This window comes from Hemiscyllium ocellatum, chromosome 5, assembly GCF_020745735.1.
Source record: "Hemiscyllium ocellatum isolate sHemOce1 chromosome 5, sHemOce1.pat.X.cur, whole genome shotgun sequence".
Lineage (NCBI taxonomy): Eukaryota > Metazoa > Chordata > Chondrichthyes > Orectolobiformes > Hemiscylliidae > Hemiscyllium > Hemiscyllium ocellatum.
The window spans coordinates 87,074,031-87,096,699 of NC_083405.1; the positions used below are offsets into that span (position 1 = coordinate 87,074,031).

A 22,669-nucleotide genomic window follows, 5' to 3' on the forward strand; every position below is an offset into this window, starting at 1 on the left:
TAAGTAAACTGTAAAATCTTGTTCACTTTGGGATTGGTTATTATTATAGTTCTACCCTGATGACCATCAGAATAAAAGTATTGAGCAATGTCTCTTTTTTTTTCAGCAATACTCAAGTTCTGTATTGCCCAGCAACTATACAATTATGAAACCAATCCATCAAATGGCTAGGATTCTTGGTTCAAAACCTATCAATTTCCTTCCTAATAGCACTGTGGATACAACTGTATATAATAATTTTGCAGCAGTTTAAGAAGACAACTCAACACCACCTCTCAAGGACAGCTAGGAATGGGTCACAAATGTTAACCTTATCAGGCACGCTCAGATCCCATGTAGGACTTAAAATAAAAGAGTAACACAATTTTAAATCATCTTGTTTTAACAAGCTGGTACATTAAATATTTAACAACTTTGACAAGTCAGTCTTTATTCCATCCCTTTATAATCTGAAATTTACAACAGTTCTGATGAAGAATTGACACCTTCGATTGATCTTTTCAGTCAACAGACACTAACCAACCAATGAGTTGTATACATTTAAGTTTCCACAATCTGATGTTTACTTATTTTTCTTATTCTTTTTTGGCTTTCGAATTTTATTTGGATTTGGAACTATCTTCTTTACTTTCAGAGGCAGCAATGTCACCCCTATTGCTTTGCTCGTTGGAGTATCATTTGATGACACTTCACTGAATTTACGCTTTTGACTTTGGGGAAGCGCAGTCTCCGTTACTTCAAGCTTTGGAATTTCACCAGTGCAATCTTCCACATTTGTGTCCAGTTCTTCAGCATTTACAACTACCTTACTTTGCTGTATCCATGAAACATTTAAAGGAGGTACTTGTGGAGTAATAGCATTAACCGTCTCAGTAAAAGCTTCTGAATTCTTTTTAAATCCCAATGCAAGTACAGATTTCAGACCAAGCACTGGTGCCACTGTTTCACTCAGGTGGGGAACTTGGCATGCAGGGACCTGCCGGCTCACGCTCAATTGGATGAGATGATGAGTCATCAAAGGGGGTTTCACTGATTTACACACCAGAACCAAACACAACATATCTCTCTCCAAAGCCCGAGTGACTTCGTTGATCCCAATTGCCAACTGTTTCCTAAGCTCCACATTAGTCCATCCTTGTTTAGGTTCTTGAATGCTGATCATCACATGCTCTTCCTTCAATTCTTTGACCTCTTCAGTCTCCTGTTGATCTTCACTTTCTCCAATATTCCCTTCCATATTTCTCTCTGCTTGACTTCTTGATGTCATGGAAGGTTTTGGTTTCCTGGGCTTTACAATAGGTTCAACTTTGCACAAGCCAGTCTCTTGAAATGCTTTTGTTAGATTTTCCAGGATAAATGTCATGATATTCTTTTCCAAGGGTATCCATTCTATACTGTACGGATTGTTGAATGAAGTCTTAACAGATGGAAGCTTTGCTTTCCGTACCCCTTTTCCTTTTGCAACTTGGGCTGGACTTTCCATGTTTTCATTTACCACAAGTAGGGAACAATGTTCAAAACTCTTGCCAACCTGTAAAAGACACACAAGCACCTTAGCAAAACAGGTCAACTAAAAGACTATAATCATTGACCAAACCAAACTGGAATCACAGTTTAAGCAACCCTCAAGCTTTTAGCCTGCAAGATCTACCAGCATTGCTCTCCAACACTAAGCCAGCAATCATTGCAGCTGTGGCAGCAAACAAAACACCCCTATCACAACCGCTGTTAAAATTTTCTTGAAAAAGATTCAAGTTTTTGTGATTGATTATATTCTCTCTGATCAAGCAGTATGATTTCCCAATGTCTGCCCTAAGTTAGCCCTTTCTTTGATTAAACCTGTGTTACCAATTTTTAAATCTACAGTTAGTTTAATATAAGCCTTTCCTATAGTCAAATAAATAAGTAGTCAAGTAAGTATCCATGAATACCTCTTCAGTGAACAGAGTAAGATTCTCCATCATCTCCTCAATTTGTTCCTGTTGGTCGGCATCAATCCCTTAGCTCTTCTCTATACTGTCATCTGACTTTCTCTTTTAATTCGTTTGCTATTCAGGAACTACAGAATTTATGACAACCAGCACCCAGCATTATTGAAGATCAAAATGCATTCTATTGCTTCATTGTGCAGTTCAACATCCGATGAGGTATGTTAATTGCTGCTATACACTGATTCGATGTATTCAGCACTAGAACTGAACAGAGTTCATTATTTACTCTTTCGTACGTGTTGCACTTTACACAACCACATGAAACTTCATCTGGCATTCTTCTGCCAACTTGTATATCTTTTTCAGTTATTTCTCAGCTGCTCTTTCCAATTTCACTGTCTTTCCAAGATTAATCATATTTGCAGATGATATCAATTTGCATCAAGTCTCTGAAATAGAAACTGTAAGCTTAGGCATTTCACTCAGTACTTCCACCACCAACTGTCCAGATATGACTGCTTTATTAATACATTTCTTATATGTTCTTGTGATTTCCCCTAAATCATCATTGCTTTGAGTTTAATTAATTGACTTTTACAATAAAGTTTGTTAAAAGCATTTTGGAAGTTAAAATAATCACATAGTATTGGTAAAGATAACATTACCATAATCCCAGAGGACCATAGGGATGCTGTCTTATTACAGAGAGATGTCTAGTGATGAGTTAATCGGAGAGTGACCATACCTCAGGCAAGGATCAAGATTGAGAAGGCGGAACTATATTGGTAACCTCAGCCCTTGTAAGAAGTGACACCCCACCCCCATTGTAACCAAGCCATTCAGCCAACTGAGTTAATTGACCCCAAAGCTTGTTATATGGCTTACTAAAATCCAATTGGGTCATCACTGCCAGGGTCAAGCAGAATTTAGCCATTATTCTAAATAACCATTTGACTTCATAATTGGTTCTACTTTCTATTGAACAGAAGTAAAATTAACAGGTCGAGAGTGGTTAGTGTGTGTTTTGTCCACAGCCGTGTGACCTTGGCTGAACTGTTTTCAATGCAAACCTCTTGCTTAAGTAAGAAGGCTGTTGTCCACAACAGTCTCAGGGCAGTTTCACCGATGTGTTGTACAAGTATAGCCACACTTCTCTAATACTCCAAACCCTCTTACAAAAGAAAGACTGACATTTCATGTATCTTCCAAATTAGTTGTTGTAAGCTGCTTATTGTAATTCATGTACAAGGACACTCATATCCCCCAGTAGCACAGCATTCTGCAGTCTGTCTCCAATTAAGTAATATTCTGCTTTTCCACACTTCCTGTTAAAGTGGACAACCATGCATTTTCCCCACAGTGTACTGCATCTGCTTAATTCATGCTCAGTCATTTAATCTGTTTATATGACTTTGCAGATTATCTGTTTATTCCTCAAAACATGCTTTCCTACCCATCTATCCATCATCTTCAATTTTGGCTGGAGTACAGATGACTCCTCAAACTAAATTATTCATACAGGTTGCAAATAGTTGACACTCCAGCAGTGATCCTTGTAATACTCTAATTTTTGCAGTTTGCCAATCTGAAAATGATCTATGTATTTTGATTCTTGGTTTCCTGCCAGTTGGCCAGTCATCTCTGGCATCTCATTGGAAATCTAAATACATTACATCTACTGGCTCCACTTTTTCCAGCTTCTAGTTACATTCTCAAAGAGATCCACTGAGTCTGCCAACTCACAATTTCCCATGAATAAAACCACATTGATTCTCATAGACTTATGTTTCGAGCACAGAACAAGGCCATACATTGGGTTTACGCCATAGAACACACTAGTGTTAAGATAATCAATAAATATCTAACTACACCATTCCACTGTACAGAATTGGCACATAACCCTGAAGTTTATGGCAAAGCAAGTGAATATCTAAATAATCTCCGTAATTCTAGAGGACTACAGGGCTGCTCTCGCTTTAGAAAGAGGCAATGATTGGTGCTTTACCTGAGGGTCACCATGCCTCAGGCAAAGGGAGAGGTCGAGAAGGAGGAACCTTCATGGTAATCTCTCCCTATGAACCTATGCTGTTGGTGTCACTCTGCATCACAAACAAGCTGCCCAGCTGACTGAATGAGTCAATAAACAAACCTCCAAATAATGTTTAAGGGTTACGAGAGTTCCTGACTTAATCGCCCTTTCTGGCAGTAAGATCGAGACTCTCACCACCCTCAGTGAAAAGAATTCTCTTCAACTCTCCTCTTAACCTTATATCTATGCCCCTCCACTAAGGGCAAAGACTTCCTTCCTAAGCACTCTGTCATGCCCCGCATAATCTTGTACACTTCCATTAAGTCCTCTCTCAAATGTTGTTGCTCTAAGGAAATCAATAACAATTTCTGAAAATGTGTTGCTGGTTAAAGCGCAGCAGGTCAGGCAGCATCCAAGGAACAGGAAATTCGACGTTTCAGGCACAAGCCCTTCATCAGGAAATCCAATCTTTTCTCCTAGCTCAGACCCTCCATTTCCAGGCAGTGTAATCTCCTCTGCTCCCTCTCTAATGCAATCACATCCCTCCTACAACATGGTGACCAAAACTGAAAACACTACTCGAGTTGAGACCGAACCACAACAGTCTCCATAAATACAACCAGGAAATTTTGCACCAAAAATCTTTATTCACTCATGCAACAGACCATGAATAGACAGACACAGAACAGCAGACCATAGATATTAGAAAGCGACAAACACAGAAAATGAAAAAAACTTGACCTGCAGAAAAAAACTAGACAAACTTACATAAAAGTAACAACACTGACAACACAGAAGCATGGATTAAAAAAACTTATCTGACCAACCCTTAACAGATATGAGAAAGCCATCTTAGTAAGAGGATTAAATCACAACTTCCAGGATATGAACAAGAAATATTTCTTAGCAGCATTAGAAACAGCACTAAAAGACAACCAACACATAGAAGAAACCCAGCAAATTATCGGACAGGTAGTTGCACCAACAATAAGCAGAAAAAAGAAAGGAAACACACTCAATACGCAAGAAAGGAAAGCACTGGAAAGACTAAAAAAGATAAAAACATTGTTATTCTACCTGCAGACAAGGACGCTTGACTGTCATTCTAAAGCGAAGAGACTACATTGAAAAAGCGAATGCACTACTTGCAGATACCAACATTTACCAACTATTGGTGATAGATCCAACCCCACAACTAGAGAACCGAATCACAGCACTACTCAAAAAACTTCAGAAATCTGGAGAAATAAATAAGACCGACTTCCCAAAAATGAAAACAGACGGATCCAACACACCACGCTTCTACGGATTATCCAAAATTCACAAATCAGGAGCCCCCCTCAGACCCATAGTCTCGCTACCTGGAACACCAACTTACAGATGGGCCAAGGTGCTACACCAAAGACTAAAACACCTAGTAGAAGACTCACATCATTCCATCCACTCCATCCAAGAATTCCTGAAGACCAAAGACACTATGGTAGAACAGACAACAGGACGTTGAACCTATTAACAAAGACAGCATACTTAAACTACTGGACCTGTGCCTCACAACACACTTCACATTCAACAACCAAATATACGAACAAATCAACGGAACACCCATGGGCTCACCGATCTCTGGACTCATAGCAGAAGCAATAATGCAAAGGTTAGAACAAACAGTCTTACCGCAAATACAACCCAAACTCTGGGTCAGATATGTGGACGACACCTTTGTAATCATTAAAAACACAGAAATAGAGAACACACACCGGATCATCAACACCACACTCACAGGAATCCGATTCATGAGAGAGGAAGAAAAGGACAACCAGCTCCCATTCCTTGACGTGATGCTACAGAGAACACCAAACGGAGAATTCAGCACAAAGGTATACAGGAAAGCCACACACACAGACCAAGTCCTGAACTATGAAAGCAACCACCCCAACACACACAAACGAAGTTGCATTAGGACATTATTCAAAAGGGCCACAGCACACTAGAGTACACCAGAACTTCAAAAAGAAGAACACCTATACAAGGTATTCACCAAAAACGGATACCCACGCAATTTCATCAACTGATGCCTAAGGAAAAGACAACGGAACGAGAACATGCCACAACCCAAAGGACTAACCACACTACCATATATCAGGAGCATTTCCGAACTGACAGCCAGACTGCTGTGACCACTAGGACTCATAACAGCACACAAACCAACAGCCACTCTCAGACAACAACTCACCAGGACAAAGGACCCGATACCCAGCATGAGCAAAACCAACGTGGTTTACAAAATCCCATGCAAGGACTGCACAAAACACTACATAGGACAAACAGGAAGACAGCGAACAACCCGCATCCACGACCACCAACTAGCCACGAAACGACACGACCAGCTATCCTTAGTAGCCACACACACAGACGACAAACAACATAAATTCGACTGGGACAACACTACTATTATAGCGCAAGCCAAACAGAGAACAGCCAGGGAATTCCTAGAGGCATGGCGCTCATCCACTGATTCTATCAACAAACACATCGACCTGGACCCAATATACCGGCCACTGTAGCGGACAGCAACTGACAACTGGAAGCGGCAGAGACACACCACTATAAATGCTGAAGGAAACATGACAGAAGCGCTTCACAGGAGGTTCCCAAGCACTGAGGATGTCACTTAGAAAGGGGACGAAATGTTCGCAACAAAAACTCCCAGCTCGGCGAACAGAACCACAACAACACTAAGGTAGAAGAGGATGAAATAATGGTCTCCTTTGATTAGATTAGATTACTTACAGTGTGGAAACAGGCCCTTCGGCCCAACAAGTCCACACCGACCCGCCGAAGCGCAACCCACTCATACCCCTACGCTTACCCCTTTACCTAACACTATGGGCAATTTGGAATAGCCAATTCACCTGGCCCGCACATCTTTGGACTGTGGGAGGAAACCGGAGCACCTGGAGGAAACCCACGCAGACACGGGGAGAATGTGCAAACTCCACACAGTCAGTCGCCTGAGTCGGGAATTGAACCCGGGTCTCCGGAGCTGTGAGGCAGCAGTGCTAACCACTGTGCCACCGTGCCGCCGTAACAGCCCTGTTTACATCAATCAGCATTAACCTAGCCAAGGAAACACTGACTACACTATTAGAAGACCCAAAGACACATACACCAAACACTACCAACTTCATCAGCAAGGACAGTATCGTTAAGCTAGTGGACCTATGTATTACCACACATTTCACCTTCAACAACAAACCTACAGACAAACCAATGGAACACCCATGGGATCTCCGATATCAGGGATCTGAGCAGAGGCAGTAATGCAGAGACTTGAACAAACAGCTTTGCTAATCACCCAACCCAAACTTTGGGTTCGCTACGTGGATGATACCTTTGTCATCACTAAACGAAACAAATTAGAGGAAATCTTCAAGACCATCAATAAAACCCTTACTGGCATAAAATTCACTAATGAGGAGGAAAACAATAACAACTTGCCATTCCTAGATGTCACAGTAGAACGAACAGCCAATGGGGAACTTCAAACCAGCGTCTACAGGAAAACAAGACAGACAGACCAAATATTGAATTATAGAAGCAACCATCCCAATATCCACAAATGAAACTGCATCAGAACATTATTTTAATGAGCCAACACACACTGCAGCACAGAGGAACTACGCAGAGCAGAGGAAAATCACCTATACCCTGTATTCAAAAAGAACGGGTACCCAATGAACACAGTCTGCCGATTTCTCAGCAACAAACTCAAACAAGCAGACAAAACACATCCAGAAACCCTAGCCATTCTCCCCTACGTCAAAGACATCTCGGAAATGACTGCCAGACTACTCAGACCCCTTGGCATCATGGTAGCTCACAAATCCACGAACACACTAAACAGCAGCTATTGATCTTGAAAGACCCTATACAGACAACAAGCAAAACTAATGTCATTTCCAAAATACCTTGCAAAAACTGTAACAAGCACTAGTTTGGACAAATAGGCATAAAACTAACCACCAGGATACATGAACATCAACTAGCCACAAAACGACATGACCCTGTCTCACCAACATCCTTACATACAGATAAGGAAGGACACCACTTCAACTGGGACAACACATCCATCCTAGGGTAAGCCAAACAGAGACATGCAAGAGAATTCCTAGAAGCATGGCATTCCAACCGGAATTCTATCAATAAACCCATCGAGTTAAATACCATCTACCACCCCCTGACAAAAAAAACAGAAAATGACATCACCACAGGAAATGGCATCACCACAGGAAATGGCATCACCAACCCACAGAAGCCCAAACATGTAAATGGAAAGCAGGAAGCAGCAGCACTGCTTCACCTGGAGGCCCACTGAAAATATTACCTAATAGGGTGATGAAACGTTTGAAAATGAGCGTTCAACTCAGCGAGCAAGCCTACATCCAGAACCTCCCCCTGAGCTACAAATCCTCTCAAAATTTGCTAAGACCTAACCAGCATTAAATATATTTCCAAAAGATCTTAAAGATACAGGAGCAGAATTAGGCCATTCAGTCCATTGACTCTGCTCCACCATTAGATCAGGTAGAGATTAGATCAGATATAAACCCTTTCGACTGACTGAACTGGTCCTCACCCTGAATAACTTCTCTTTTCAATCCTCCCACTTCCTCCAAACTAAAGGAGTTGCCATGGGCACCCGCATGGGCCCCAGCTATGCCTGCCTCTTCGTAGGATATGTGGAACAGTCCATCTTCCGCAACTACACTGGCACCACCCCCCACCTTTTCCTCCGCTACATCGATGACTGTATCGGCGCTGCCTCGTGCTCCCACGAGGAGGTTGAACAGTTCATCAACTTTACTAACACCTTCCATCCCGACCTGAAATTCACCTGGACTGTCTCAGACTCCTCCCTCCCCTTCCTAGACCTTTCCATTTCTATCTCGGGCGACCGACTCAACACAGACATCTATTATAAACCGACTGACTCCCACAGCTACCTGGACTACACCTCCTCCCACCCTGCCCCCTGTAAAAACGCCATCCCATATTCCCAATTCCTTCGTCTCCGCCGCATCTGCTCCCAGGAGGACCAATTCCAACACCGCACAGCCCAGATGGCCTCCTTCTTCAAGGACCGCAGATTCCCCCCAGACGTGATCGACGATGCCCTCCACCGCATCTCCTCCACTTCCCGCTCCTTCGCCCTTGAGCCCCGCTCCTCCAACCGCCACCAAGACAGAACCCCACTGGTTCTCACCTACCACCCCACCAACCTCCGCATACAACATATCATCCGCCGCCATTTCCGCCACCTCCAAACGGACCCCACCACCAAGGATATATTTCCCTCCCCTCCCCTATCAGCATTCTGCAAGGACCACTCCCTTCGTGACTCCCTCGTCAGATCCACACCCCCCACCAACCCAACCTCCACCCCCGGCACCTTCCCCTGCAACCGCAGGAAATGTAAAACTTGCGCCCACACCTCCACACTCACTTCCCTCCAAGGCCCCAAGGGATCCTTCCATATCCGCCACAAGTTCACCTGTACCTCCACACACATCATCTATTGCATCCGCTGCACCCGATGTGGCCTCCTCTATATTGGTGAGACAGGCCGCTTACTTGCGGAACGCTTCAGAGAACACCTCCGGGCCGCCCGAACCAACCAACCCAATCACCCCGTGGCTCAACACTTTAACTCTCCCTCCCACTCCACCGAGGACATGCAGGTCCTTGGACTCCTCCACCGGCAGAACACAACAACACGACGGCTGGAGGAGGAGCGCCTCATCTTCCGCCTGGGAACCCTCCAACCACAAGGTATGAATTCAGATTTCTCCAGTTTCCTCATTTCCCCTCCCCCCACCTTGTCTCAGTCAGTTCCCTCAACTCAGCACCGCCCTCCTAACCTACAATCCTCTTCCTGACCTCTCCGCCCCCACCCCACTCCGGCCTATCACCCTCACCTTGACCTCCTTCCACCTATCCCACCTCCATCGCCCCTCCCCCTAGTCCCTCCTCCCTACCTTTTATCTTAGCCTGCTTGGCTCTCTCTCTTATTCCTGATGAAGGGCTTATGCTCGAAACGTCGAATTCTCTATTCCTGAGATGCTGCCTGGCCTGCTGTGCTTTAACCAGCAACACATTTGCAGCTGTGATCTCCAGCATCTGCAGACCTCATTTTTTACTTAACAATCAAGAACCTATCTTAAAAACACTCAGTGGCTTTATTGACGTATTCAAAAATCATGAACAATTTTGACAGAGTAAAGGAGGCTATTCCATTTCCACTACATGGTATGTCAGTAACTGGAATCACAATTTTTGGATTGTCAGCAAGAGAGCTAGGCTTGAGAGGAAGAGAAACTTCTTTACTCAGAGAGTTGTTAGGATTTGGAATGCGCTGCCTGGGAGGGTAGTGGAGGCGGATTCCATGGGAGGTTTCAAATGAAAGCTAAATAAATGTTTAAAGTGACGAAGTTTGAGGACTGGGAGTTAGGGCTGGGTTAGTGGGATGATGTGGGTAACTCTTTCACAGAGTGAGAGTGGGGAACAGAGCATAACTAAATCATTCATTATGAGTGAGAGACTGAGTATGAATTAGTTACAAGTGTAAACAAGATAATAAGTGTGAGCTAGATATTCAGTATGAACTAGAGAGTGAGCGTTGTGAAACTTTCAACGAGAATTCGTGAATGAGTATAAGCTAGAGATTGAGTGTCAGTTTAGGATACCTGGTTGATATGGACAAGTTGGACTGAAGGGTCTGTTTCTGTGCTGTATGCCTCTATGATTCGGCCTCCACAACCCACTGGGCCATGAGTTCCATAGATTAATCATCCTATGACTGAAGAAATTCCTCATCTCAGGTCTAAATGGTTCTCCCTTCACTTTGTGGCTGTACCCTCAGGTCCTAGTGTCTCCTACTACTGGAAACATCTTATCCACATCCACACTATACAGGCCTCTCAGTAATCTGTAAATTTCAATCAGATACCCCCTCATCCTTCTTAGAGACCTAGAGTCCTCAATCGCTCCTCATATGACAAGCTCTTCATTCCAGGATCAGTTTTGTGAATTGCCTCTGGACCCCTCCAACATCAGCACATGCTTTCTAAGACACAGGGCACAAAACTGCTAACTATATTTGAAATGCTAAGTAACTAGAGCCATACGCAGCCTCAGCAATAAATCTCTGCTTTTGTATTCTAGCCCTCTTGAACAGAATTCTAACATTGCATTTGCCTTCCTAATTGCCAAATGAATCTGCGTATTAAACTTACAGAACCTGACCTAGTACTTTCAAGTCCCTTCATGCTTCTGATTTCCAAAAGTCTTTCTCCATACAGAAAATAGTCTACACCTCCAATCTTCCTACCAAAGTGCACAACCTCATACTTATCCACATTGTATTTCATCTACTACTTCTTTGCCCATTCTCTGAGCCAGTCAAGTTCCTCTGCGGTCTATTGCTTCCTTAGCATTTCCTGTCCCTCTACTTACCTTTGTATCATCTGCAAAACTTTGCGACAATTCAGTTTTTGTCCAGATCATTAATGAATAACGTGAATAGTTGTGGTCCCAATAGCAAACCCAAAGGAATTTCACTAGCCACCAGCTGCCATCCTGAGGGAAAGCTAGCTAGTAATATAAAGAAGATTGCAAGATTTTTTTAAGTTTCTAAGATGTAATAGCAAGGCAAGAATGGACATTGGACCACTTTATCTCCACTCTCTGCCTTCTGCCAAATAACTATTCCCCTATCCTTGCCAGTACCTTACCCTGAAACACCATGGGCTCTTATCTTATTTAGCAACCTCCTGTAAAGCCTCTTGTCAAAGGTTTTCTGGAAATCCAAATAGATCATGTCCACTGCCTCTCCTTTGTCTAATTTGCTCATTATCTCTACAAAGAGTTCTAACAGATTTGTCAGCCATGAACTCCCCTTGGCAAAGCCATGCTAACTCAACCTTATTTTACATTTCACTTCTAAATACTCCTTAATCTCATCCTTTATCATGGACTCTAACCAGTCTACAGTTTATTGACTTCTGCCTCCCTCTCTTCTTAAACAGGGGTATTACATTAATCATTTCCCAGTCTTCCGGAATCCTCCCTGATGTCAGTGATTCCTGAAAGAATACCCACTACTGCCTCTACAGTCTCCACAGCCATCTTCTTCAAAACTCTGGGTTGTAGTTCATCTGGTCCAGATGTTTTATCTAAGTCCAGACCTTTCAGCTTCCCCAGCATCTTCTCCTTAGTGATGGTCATTACATTCAATTCTACCCTCAACTCTTGAAGTTCTGGTGTGCTGTCTGTGTCTTCTACTGTGAAAACATGCACAATACCTATTCAATTCCTCTGCCATTTCTTTGTTCCCCATTACTTCTTCTCCAGTCTCATTTTCAAGTGGTCCAATGTCCATTCTTGCCTTGCTATTACATCTTAGAAACTTAAAAAAAATCTTGCAATCTTCTTTTATATTACTAGCTAGCTTTTCCTCATATTTCATCTTCTACCCCTTACTGTTTGTTCCCCCTCTGCTGGTTTTTTAAAAGTTTCCGAATCCTCTGGCTTCCCACTAATCTTCACTACAATGTATGTTTTATCTTTTGCTTTTATACTGTCCCTGACTTCCCTTGTCAGCATGGTTGCCTCATCTTCCCGATAGTATGTTTGTTCTTCCTTGGGATGAATTTCAGCCGTGCCTCCTGGAGTACCCTCAGAAACACCCACTATTGCTGCTCCAACACTTTCCCTACTAGGCGCACTGTCCAATCAGCTGTGACCAACCCCTCCCTCATGTTTTTGTAGTTACCTTTACTCGATTGTAATCACATTACAGGTCGTTCTGCTACAAAGTAACAGTGGTGCTGCTCTGCAACCTTGCACTGTAGAAAATCACTCATAGAAAATCAGTATACCCGGTGCAGTAGAAAGTTTGCGCTATCCAAACAATGCCCACAATTCAGCAATCGCATTATAACCAGTTTGTGCTGACAAAACGCGCCTTGTAGCCGACCGACCTGTACATCTGATTCCAGCTTCTCCCTCTCAAACTGCAGGGTGAATTGTGTCATATTATAATCAGTGGTCCCAGGGTAAGCTCCCTAATCAAGTCTGCCACGATACACATCCTCAAATTCTACAGTGGGCTCTATCACAATCTATAGAACATGGAACATAGAACATTACAGCGCAGTACAGGCCCTTTGGCCCTCGATGTTGTGCCGACCAGTCATCCCAATCTGAAGCCCATCTAACCTACACCAGTCCATGTACATCCATATGTTTGTTCAATGACGACTTAAATGCACTTAAAGTTGGCGAATCTACTACTGTTGCTGGCAAAGCATTCCATACCCTTACTACTCTCTGAGTAAAGAAACTACCCTGACATCTGTCCTATATCTATCACCCCTCAATTTAAAGCTATGCCCCCTTGTGCTCGCCGTCACCATACTTGGAAAAAGGCTCTCCCTGTCCACCCTGTCTAACCCTCTGATTATCTTATATGTCTTTATTAAGTCTCCTCTCAACCTTCTTCTCTCCAATGAAAACAGCCTCAAGTCCCTCAGCCTTTCCTCGTAAGACCTTCCCTCCATACCAGGCAACATCCTAGTAAATCTCCTATGCACCCTTTCCAAAGTTTCCACATCCTTCTTATAATGTGGTGACCAGAACTGTACACAATACTCCAAGTGCAGCTGCACCAGAGTTTTTTACAGCTGTAACATAACCTCATGGTTCCGGAACTCGATTCCTCTATTAATAAAAGCTAAAACACTGTTGTCTTCTTAACAACCCTGTCAACCTGGGTGGCAACTTTCAAGGATCTGTGTACCTGGACTCTGAGATCTCTCTGCTCATCTACACTACCAAGAATCTTACCATTAGCCAGTACTTTGCATCCTCCGACCAAAGTGAATCACCTCACACTTGTCCACATTAAACTCCATTTGCCACCTCTCAGCCCAGCTTTGCAGCTTATCTATGTCTCTGTGGATCCTACAACATCCTTCATCACTATCCACAACTCCACCGACCTTAGTTTCATCTGCAAATTTACTAACCCACCCTTCTATGCCCTCATCCAGGTCATTTATAAAACGATGAACAGCAGTGGACCTTCCACCTTGTGGTACACCACTAGTAACTGGACTCCAGGATGAACATTTCCCATCAACCGTCACCCTCTCTCTTCTTTCAGTAAGCCAATTACTGATCCAAACTGCTATATCTCCCACAATCCCATTTCTCCGCATTTTGTACAATAGCCTACTGTGGGGAACCTTATCGAACGCCTTGCTGAAATCCATATACACCACATCAACCAGTTTACTCTCATCTAACTGTGTGGTCACCTTCTCAAAGAACTCGATAAGGTTTGTGAGGCACGACCTAACCTTCACAAAACCGTGTTGACTATCCCTAATCAAAGTATTCTTTTCTAGATGATTATAAATCCTATCTCTTATAACCTTTTCCAATACTTTACCAACAACTGAAGTAAGGCTCACTGGTCTATAATTACCAGGGTTGTCTCTACTCCCCTTCTTGAACAGGGGAACCAGATTTGCTATCCTCCAGTCTTCTGGCACTATTCCTGTAGACAATGACAATTTAAAGATCAATGTCAAAGGCTCGGCAATCTCCTCTCTGGCTTCCCAGAGGACCCTAGGATAAATTCCATCTGGCCCAGGGGACTTATCTATTTTCACACACTGCAGGATTTCTATTACCTCTTCCTTGTTAACCTCAATCACACCTAGTCTAGTAGCCTGTGTCTCAGTACTCTCCTTGACAACATTGTCGTTTTCTAGAGTGAATACTGTCAAAAAATATTCATTTAGTGCTTCCCCTATCTCCTCTGACTCCACACACAACTTCCCACTACTATCCTTGATTGGCCCTAATCTTACTCTCATCATTCTTTTATTCCTTAAATACTTATAGAAAACCTTTGGGTTTACCCTGATCCTATCCGCCAACAGCTTGTCATGTCTCCTCCTGGCTCTTCTAAGACCAAAAAACATGTTCCAATATAAATTAATGCTCATCTTCTATACCTAAGTGAAGAAAGACACATATCCTATGTTTTCTTAACCAGCTTATCCATCTGTTGTGCCAATGCTGTGCCCAACCTGTCCAGTCTATTGAGATCTTCCTGAAACCTATGACTATCCTCTACACTATTTATCACCCTAATCAGTTTTTATATTACCCCACAAACCTCTTGATGATATCCCCTACATTTAAGCACAAATCATTAATTAATATTACAAACAACAATGGTTAGGATTAGCACCATGCCTTGTGGATCCACAACAGAAAGATGCTTCCAGTCAGGAAACATCCCTCTACCATTATCCTCTGCTATCTGCCTCTCAGCCAATTTTAGATCAAATAGAGTCATACAAAACAGAAACAGACCCTTCAGTCCAACCAGCCCATATCGAACATTATCCCAAAATAAACTACTGCCATCCGCCTGCTCCTTGCGCATACCCCTCCAAACCTTTCCTATTCATATATCTATCCAAATGTATTTTGCAGATTGTAATTGTATCCACATCTATCACTTCCTCAGGGAGTTCATTCCACATGCAAACCAGACTACTCAGACCCCTTGGCATCATGGTAGCCCACAAACCAACCAACACAATTAAACAATGACTAATGAACCTAAAGGATCCATTACATACCACCAGCAAAACTAATATCAATTGCAAGAAACCATTCAAGAACTGTAAAAATCACTACATCGGACAAACTAGCAGGAAATTTGCCACCAGGATACATTAACACCAATTAGCCACCAAAAGACACAACCCACTGTCACTAGTTTCTATACATACAGACAAAGAAGGACACCACTTTGGGACAACACACAAATCCTAGGACAGGCGAAACAAAGGCACGCACAAGAATTCTTAGAGGCATGGCACTCTAACCAGATCTCCATCAATAAACACATCGATTTAGATCCTATCTACCTTCCTTTGAAAAAAAGAACCAGAAATGACATCACTCACCTGAAGAAACCAAGACCTATAAATAGAGACATAACACCAGTGCTTCACCAAAGACTCTCAGTGATGATGTTGCCTAGTCATGGTGACGAAACATCTGAAAACAAACCTTCAAGCTCAGTGAGCTAACTTACATACCCTTTATTAATCCTTTTCTCTCTTTTTTTTCTAATATTCCACAGCCCATAATCGTGATGCTTATACCTCCAACACCTTTTCTACTGTGTAAACCAGTGCAAATTATTCTTTGAGGACTGTGCCCATGTCTTCCACTTCCGCGCGCACACACTCTCTCTATGGTCCTAAATGGGCCTGATTCTTTGCCAACTTATTCTCTTGCTCTTTATATAATTAGAAAACACATTGGTTACTTTTTTTCTTATGTTACTTGCTAATACTTTCTCATGCACTCTCTTTGCTTTCCCAATTTCCTTTTTAGAATTCCCTCCGTTCCTCTAGGGGCTATGCCATATTGAGTCATCAGTAGCTGCCAAAGCACAGAAAAATGGGACCAGCTTAATTGTGAAAACTGGGCAGCATGGGCTGAAGGGCCTGTTTCCATGCTGCAGATCTCTATGACTCTGTAAAAGACTTTTTAAAAAAAATTCCTAACCTTTATGCTCCTGGACATTCAGGATTTCCTAGTCCTGGAGGTCCCACTCTTTGTACTTACTATCTATATACAGTGTCCTCTTTAAATACCTCCCACTGCCCTGGCACAGTTCTCTTTTCAAGTAGCTGCTTCCAGTTCATTTGGGACAATTTAAATTAACTGCCAGAGGTGCCATCTTTCAGACAAGATATTAACCATATGTGCTTTCTGTGGTAGATATAAATGACCTTCTGGTACAGTTTATATTTAGGAGTAGATAGGTTATCCCTGCTGTCTCGGCCAATCCTTACTCCACAAACAACATCACTACAACAAATTATTTGCTTACTATCAGACTGCAGTTTATGGGAGAATGACGTGCACAAATTGGACACCATTAAATTGGGCTTCCAACAGCAGCAACAGTTCAAAACAAAATGTCCTTCTCGTACAGGAGTCAAGCACTTTAGATCTTCAAGGTATCATGAAGGGTACTACTAGAGATTTGCTTGGATGTTCCCAGGTGTGAAAGGTGAGCTATAAAGAAAGACTGAGGTTGAGAGGCTACCTCAGAGAGGTTTATAAAATAATGAGTATAGATAGAGTTAATGTTGGTTGTCTTTTCCCTAGGACAGAGAATTTCAAGACGACTGGGCACATTTTTTGAGGTGAGAGGAGAAAGATTTTAAAAAGACTTGAGGCGCAATGTTTTTTACACATAGGGTAGTTCGAGTGGGACATGAACTTCCTGAGGAAGTGGTGTGTGTGGGTACAGTTACACACTTAAAAGATATTTGAATAAGTGCATGAATAGGAAAAGTTTGGAGTTGATATGGACCAGGAGCAGGTAGATAGGACTAGTTTAGTTTGGGATTATGTTTAGCATGGACCTAAGGGCCTGTTTCCATGCTGTATGACTGTATGATTTAAACAGAAATATTTATTTTACATTGTCGAATGCTTTTGGCTTTTTTTTTCTTTAATTCGTAAGGTCCATGCACGTTTTTACTTGATCTCTCTCCCTTCACCCTGCTATCCCTTTCTGAACAGACACTGGCTTCAGGGACAAGTAGAGCAGTGAGTGTGGAGGCCCAAAGTCCTGGCTCTGGCAGTAATGAGTGTCAGGAGGGGAAGAGAGGGTGAGACGGAGCCCATGCTTCAACCTGCGGCCGCCTCTCCCCAAGACACAGAAAGCAACGCAGTGCTGATTGTAAAGATGCAAAGTGTTTCCAAAGCAACGAGCACACATCCCACGTTGCCACGGGCTGGGATGTGGTCATGCAATGTGTGCTGGAAGTGATCGGAATCGATTAAACAGTGAACGGGTATCGCTAGCGCCACATTGAGCATGCACTCATTATTATTGGGAAATATAGCACGGCCATCGCTCCAGATTTCATTCGTGCAAGCTGCAATATTATCTTTTTCTTTAACTAAAGCACAGCATTACTCACGCACAGATATTTCGTTGCTGCCTCACGGGTTGGCGGATTCCAGCCAGCGGAAGATCCCCCTAGTGCAGGACAACTCCAACCTCCCACAGCCGTGCTACAGGAGGCGGGCAGACGTACTCCCACACAGTGCGCTCAACTACTCACGTTGGGATTGTGGATATTTTCTAACCAGGCGGTTCAGCGATGTTATTGCACAGGGCTGGACCAAGTGGCACATTCCAAGGAGAGGGAACAATGAATGGATATGGGGTTGAGAGAGGGAACTAATTGCTTACAAAGAAAAAGGATATGGCAGAATTACAGAGCAGTTATTTGGTTAATGATAGCAGGTGTGGGACTGGAGGGCCAGACTTACGCGAACAGGGAAAAATAGCAGAAAATAGGATCAAAATGAGGAACTGTGGCAAAAAGGGCAAAATTAATGGCTCTTTATTTAAATGCTCATAGTAGAGTCATGGAGATGTACAGCACGGAAACAGATGCTTTGGTCCAACTCATCCAGGCCAACCAGATATCCCAACCCAATCTATTCCATTGGCCAGCACTTGTCCCATATCCCTCCAAACCCTTCCTATTCATATACCCATCCAGATGCCTTTTAAATGCTGCAATTGTACCAGCCTCCACCACTTCCTCTGGCAGCTCATTCCATGCATGCACCACCCTCTGTGTGAAAACATTGCCCCTTAGGTCTCTTTTAAATATTTCCCCTCTCACCCTAATCCTATGCCCTCTCGTCCTGGACTCCCCCACCCCAGGGAAAAGACTTTGTTTATTTCACATCCACGCCCCTCATGGTTTTATAAACCTCTATAAGGTCACCTCTCAGCCTCCGACGCTGCAGGGAATACAGCCCCAGCCTATTCAACCTCTCGCTATAGTTCAAATCCTCCAACCCTGGCAACATCCTTGTAAATCTTTTCTGAGCCCTTTCAAGTTTCACAACATCTTTCCGATAGGAACAAGACCAGAATTGCATGCAATATTCCAACAGTGGCCTAACCAATGTCCTGTACAGCTGCAACATGACCTCCCAACTCATATACTCAATATTCTGACCAAATGCCATCTTCACTATCCTATCAACCTGCGACTTCACGTTCAAGGAGCTATAAACCTGCACTCCAAGGTTTCTTTGTTCAGCAACACTCACTTGGACCTTATCATTAAGTGTAAAGCTTCTGCTTCGATTTGCTTTTCCAAAATGCAGCACCTCACGTTTATCTAAATTAAACTCCATCTGCCACTCCTCGGCCCATTGGTCCATCTGATCAAGATCCTGTTGTAATCTGAGGTAGCCTTCTTCACCGTCCACTATACCTTCACTGTCCCCTATACCTGTGGTGTCATCTGCAAACTTACTACCTGTACTTCCTATGTTCATGTCCAAATCATTTATATAAATGACAAAAAGTAGTGGACCCAGCATCAATTCTTGTGGCACTCCACTGGTCACAAGCCTCCAGTCTGAAAAACAACCCTCCACCACCACCCTCTGTCTTCTACCTTTGAGCCAGTTCTGTATCCAAATGGCTAGTTCTCCCTGTATTCCATAAGATCTAACCTTGCTAATCAATCTCCCATGTGGAACCTTGTCAAATGCCTTACTGAAATCCACATAGATCACGTCCACTGCTCTGCCCTCATTAATCCTCTTTGTTACTTCTTCAAAAAAACTCAATCAAGTTTGTGAAACATGACAAAGCCATGTTTACTATCCCGAATCAGTCCTTGCCTTTCCAAATACATGTAAATCCCGTCCCTCAGGATTCCCTCCAACAACTTGCCTACCACTAATGTCAGGCTCACTGAATTATGTTTCCCTGGCTTGTCTATACCACTTTTCTTAAATAGTGGTATCACATTAGCCAGCCTCCAGTCTTCTGGCACCTCACCTGTGACTTTTCAATGATACACATATTTCTGCAAGGGACCCAGCATTCACTTCCCTAGTTTCCCATAGAGTTCTAGGGTACACTTGATCAGGTCCAATACCTCCTCCTCTGTAGTATGGACATTTTTCAAGATGTCACCATCTATTTCCTGACATTCTACATCACCCAAGTCCTTCTCCACAGTAAACACTGATGCAAAATACTCATTTAGTTACTCCCCCATCTCCTGCGGTTCTACGCTTAGACTGCCTTGCTGATCTTTGAGGGGCCCTATTATCTCCCTAGTTACCCTTTTGTCCTTAATGTATTTGTAAAAGCCCTTTGGATTTTCCTTAACCCTATTTGCCAAAGCTATCTCATCCCCTTTTTGCCCTCCTGTTTTCCATCTCCTACTGCTTTTATATTCTTCTAAGGATTCACTTGATCTCTGCTGTCTAAACCTGACATATACTTTTTTACTTTTCTTAACCAAATCCTCAATTTCACTTGTCATCCAGTGTTCCCAACACCTACCAGCCTTTCCTTTCACCCTAACAGGAATATACTTTCTCTGGATTCTCGTTATCTCATTTCTGAAGGCTTCCCATTTTCCAGCCGTCCCTTTACCTGCAAACTTTGCCCCAATCAGCTTTTGAAAGTTCTTTTCTAATACTGTCAAAATGGGCCTTCCCCCAATTTAGAACTTCAATTTTTAGATCCAGTCTATCCTTTTCCATCACTATTTTAAAACTAATAAAATTATGAGCGCTGACCCCAAAGTGCTCCCCCATTGACACCTCAGTCACTTGCCCTGCCTTATTTCCCAAGGGTAGGTCAAGTTTTGCACCTTCTCTAGTAGTTACATCCACATACTGAATCAGAAAATTTTCTTGTAAACACTTAAAAAATTCCTCCCCACCTAAACCCTTAACACTATGGCAGTTCCAGTCTTTGTTTGGAAAGTTAAAATCCCCCACTATAACCACCCTATTATTCTTACAGATAACAGAAATCTCCTTACAAATTCGTTCCTCAATTTCCCTCTGACTATTAGTGGGCCTATAATACAATCCCAATAAGGTGATCATCCCTTTCTTATTTCTCAGTTCAATCCAAATAACTTCTCTGGAAGTATTTCTGGGACTATCCTTTCTATGTACAGCAGTAATACTATCCCTTATCCAAAACATCAATCCCCCTCTTCTCTTGCCTCCCTTTCTATCCTTCCTGTAGCATTTGTATCCTGGAACATTAAGCTGCCAGTCCTGTCCATTCCTGAGCTATGTTTCTGTAATTGCTATGATATCCCAGTCCCATGTTCCTAACCATGCCCTGAGTTCATCTGCCTTCCTTGTTAGGCTTCTTGAATTGAAGTAAATGAAGTTTAATTTATCAGTCCTACCTTGTTCTTTGCTTTGTCCCTCCTTGCCCTGACTGTTTGACTCGCTTCTGTTCTCAAGTGTACCAGTCTCAGGCTGGTCTTTTTCCTCAGTATTTCCCTGAGACCGCCTTCCCCCACCACCTTACTAGTTTAATTCCTCCCGAACAGCTCTAACAAATCTCCCTGCCAGTGTATTAGTCCCCTTCCAATTCAGGTGCAATCCATCCTTCTTGTACATGTCACTTCTACACCAGAAGAGATTCCAATGATTCAAATGTGAATCGTTCTTGCATGCACCAGCTCCTCAGCCATGCATTTATCTGCTCTATCCTCCTATTCCTACCCTCACTAGCTCATAGCACCAGGAGTAATCCAGACATTACTGCCTTTGAGGACCTCCTTTTTAGATTCATGCCTAACTTTCAATATTCTCCCTTCAGAATCTCATCTTATTCTCCTCCTATGTCATTGGTTGCAATGTGTACAATGACCTCTCGCTGTTCCCTCTCCCCTTTGAGAACCTTCTGCACCCTCTCTGAGACATCCTTGATCCTAGCACCAGGGAGGCAACACACCATTCTGATTTTTTGCTGCTGGCCACAGAAACACCTGTCTGTGCCTCTGACTAGAGAGTCGTCTATCACAATCAGTCACTTGGAACTCAACGTACCCCCCATTATATTTGTGCCAGTCTTGATGCCAGAGACTTGGCTGTTTGAGCTACATTTCCCTGAGAGTCCATCACATTTTCCAAAAAAGCATGCTTGTTTGAAACAGTTATAACCACAGAAGATTCCTGCACTATCTGCCTACCTCTCCTATCTTTCCTGGAGTTAACCCATCTATCTGACACTATCTGCAGCTTTTCTCCCTCCCTATAACTACCATCCATCACACCCCCTTACTCTTGTAAATTCCTCATTGCCTCTAACTGTCACTCCAACTATCCATTTGATCTGATAGGATTCGCAACCACATACATTTCCTGTCGACATATTCATCAGTAACAGGAAAACTCTCCCTAAACTCCCACATCTGACAAGAAGAGCATATCACTCTACTGAAGGCCATTTTTGCTCCTTCACAATCCACAAACCCAGAAAATAACACCATCTTACTCCCTTAAAACACACTGCTCCAGGCTAACTTAATACTTCTGGCTCATAGTTTTAAGATTTAATCAAGCGACAGGTCTCAATAAAACGTATAACCTAGAAAGAACCCAATCTACTCACTATTGTAGATTTACAGCAAGGCCACCTTAAAACTATGCACTTATCTGTTTCTGTGCTGTGACCTCACCCACATAGGTTCCTGTAAGATCAGTTGTGAATTTTGCTGTTTGTTCAGTTTTCCTCGATGCACTC

At 42.9% G+C, this 22,669-nt stretch overlaps 1 protein-coding gene across 5 annotated transcripts; it reads right to left on the reverse strand.

The window, feature by feature from the left end:
- Positions 1-213: 213 nt before the first annotated feature.
- On the reverse strand, positions 214-22,669 carry rpp38 (ribonuclease P/MRP 38 subunit). Of its 5 annotated transcripts, none has more exons than XM_060824947.1 (3): positions 18,052-18,154; positions 7,456-7,510; positions 214-1,531 (listed from the first exon to the last, which is right to left on the reverse strand). In XM_060824947.1, the coding sequence occupies exons 2-3, from the start codon at positions 7,456-7,458 to the stop codon at positions 563-565; spliced, it is 972 nt and encodes a 323-aa protein (XP_060680930.1). In that variant the 5' UTR covers positions 7,459-7,510; positions 18,052-18,154; the 3' UTR covers positions 214-562. The 5 variants fall into 5 exon arrangements, with proteins under 5 accessions (XP_060680930.1, XP_060680932.1, XP_060680929.1 ...); XM_060824949.1 differs by having other exon boundaries at positions 18,048-18,069; XM_060824946.1 differs by lacking the exons at positions 7,456-7,510; positions 18,052-18,154 and adding an exon at positions 22,605-22,669.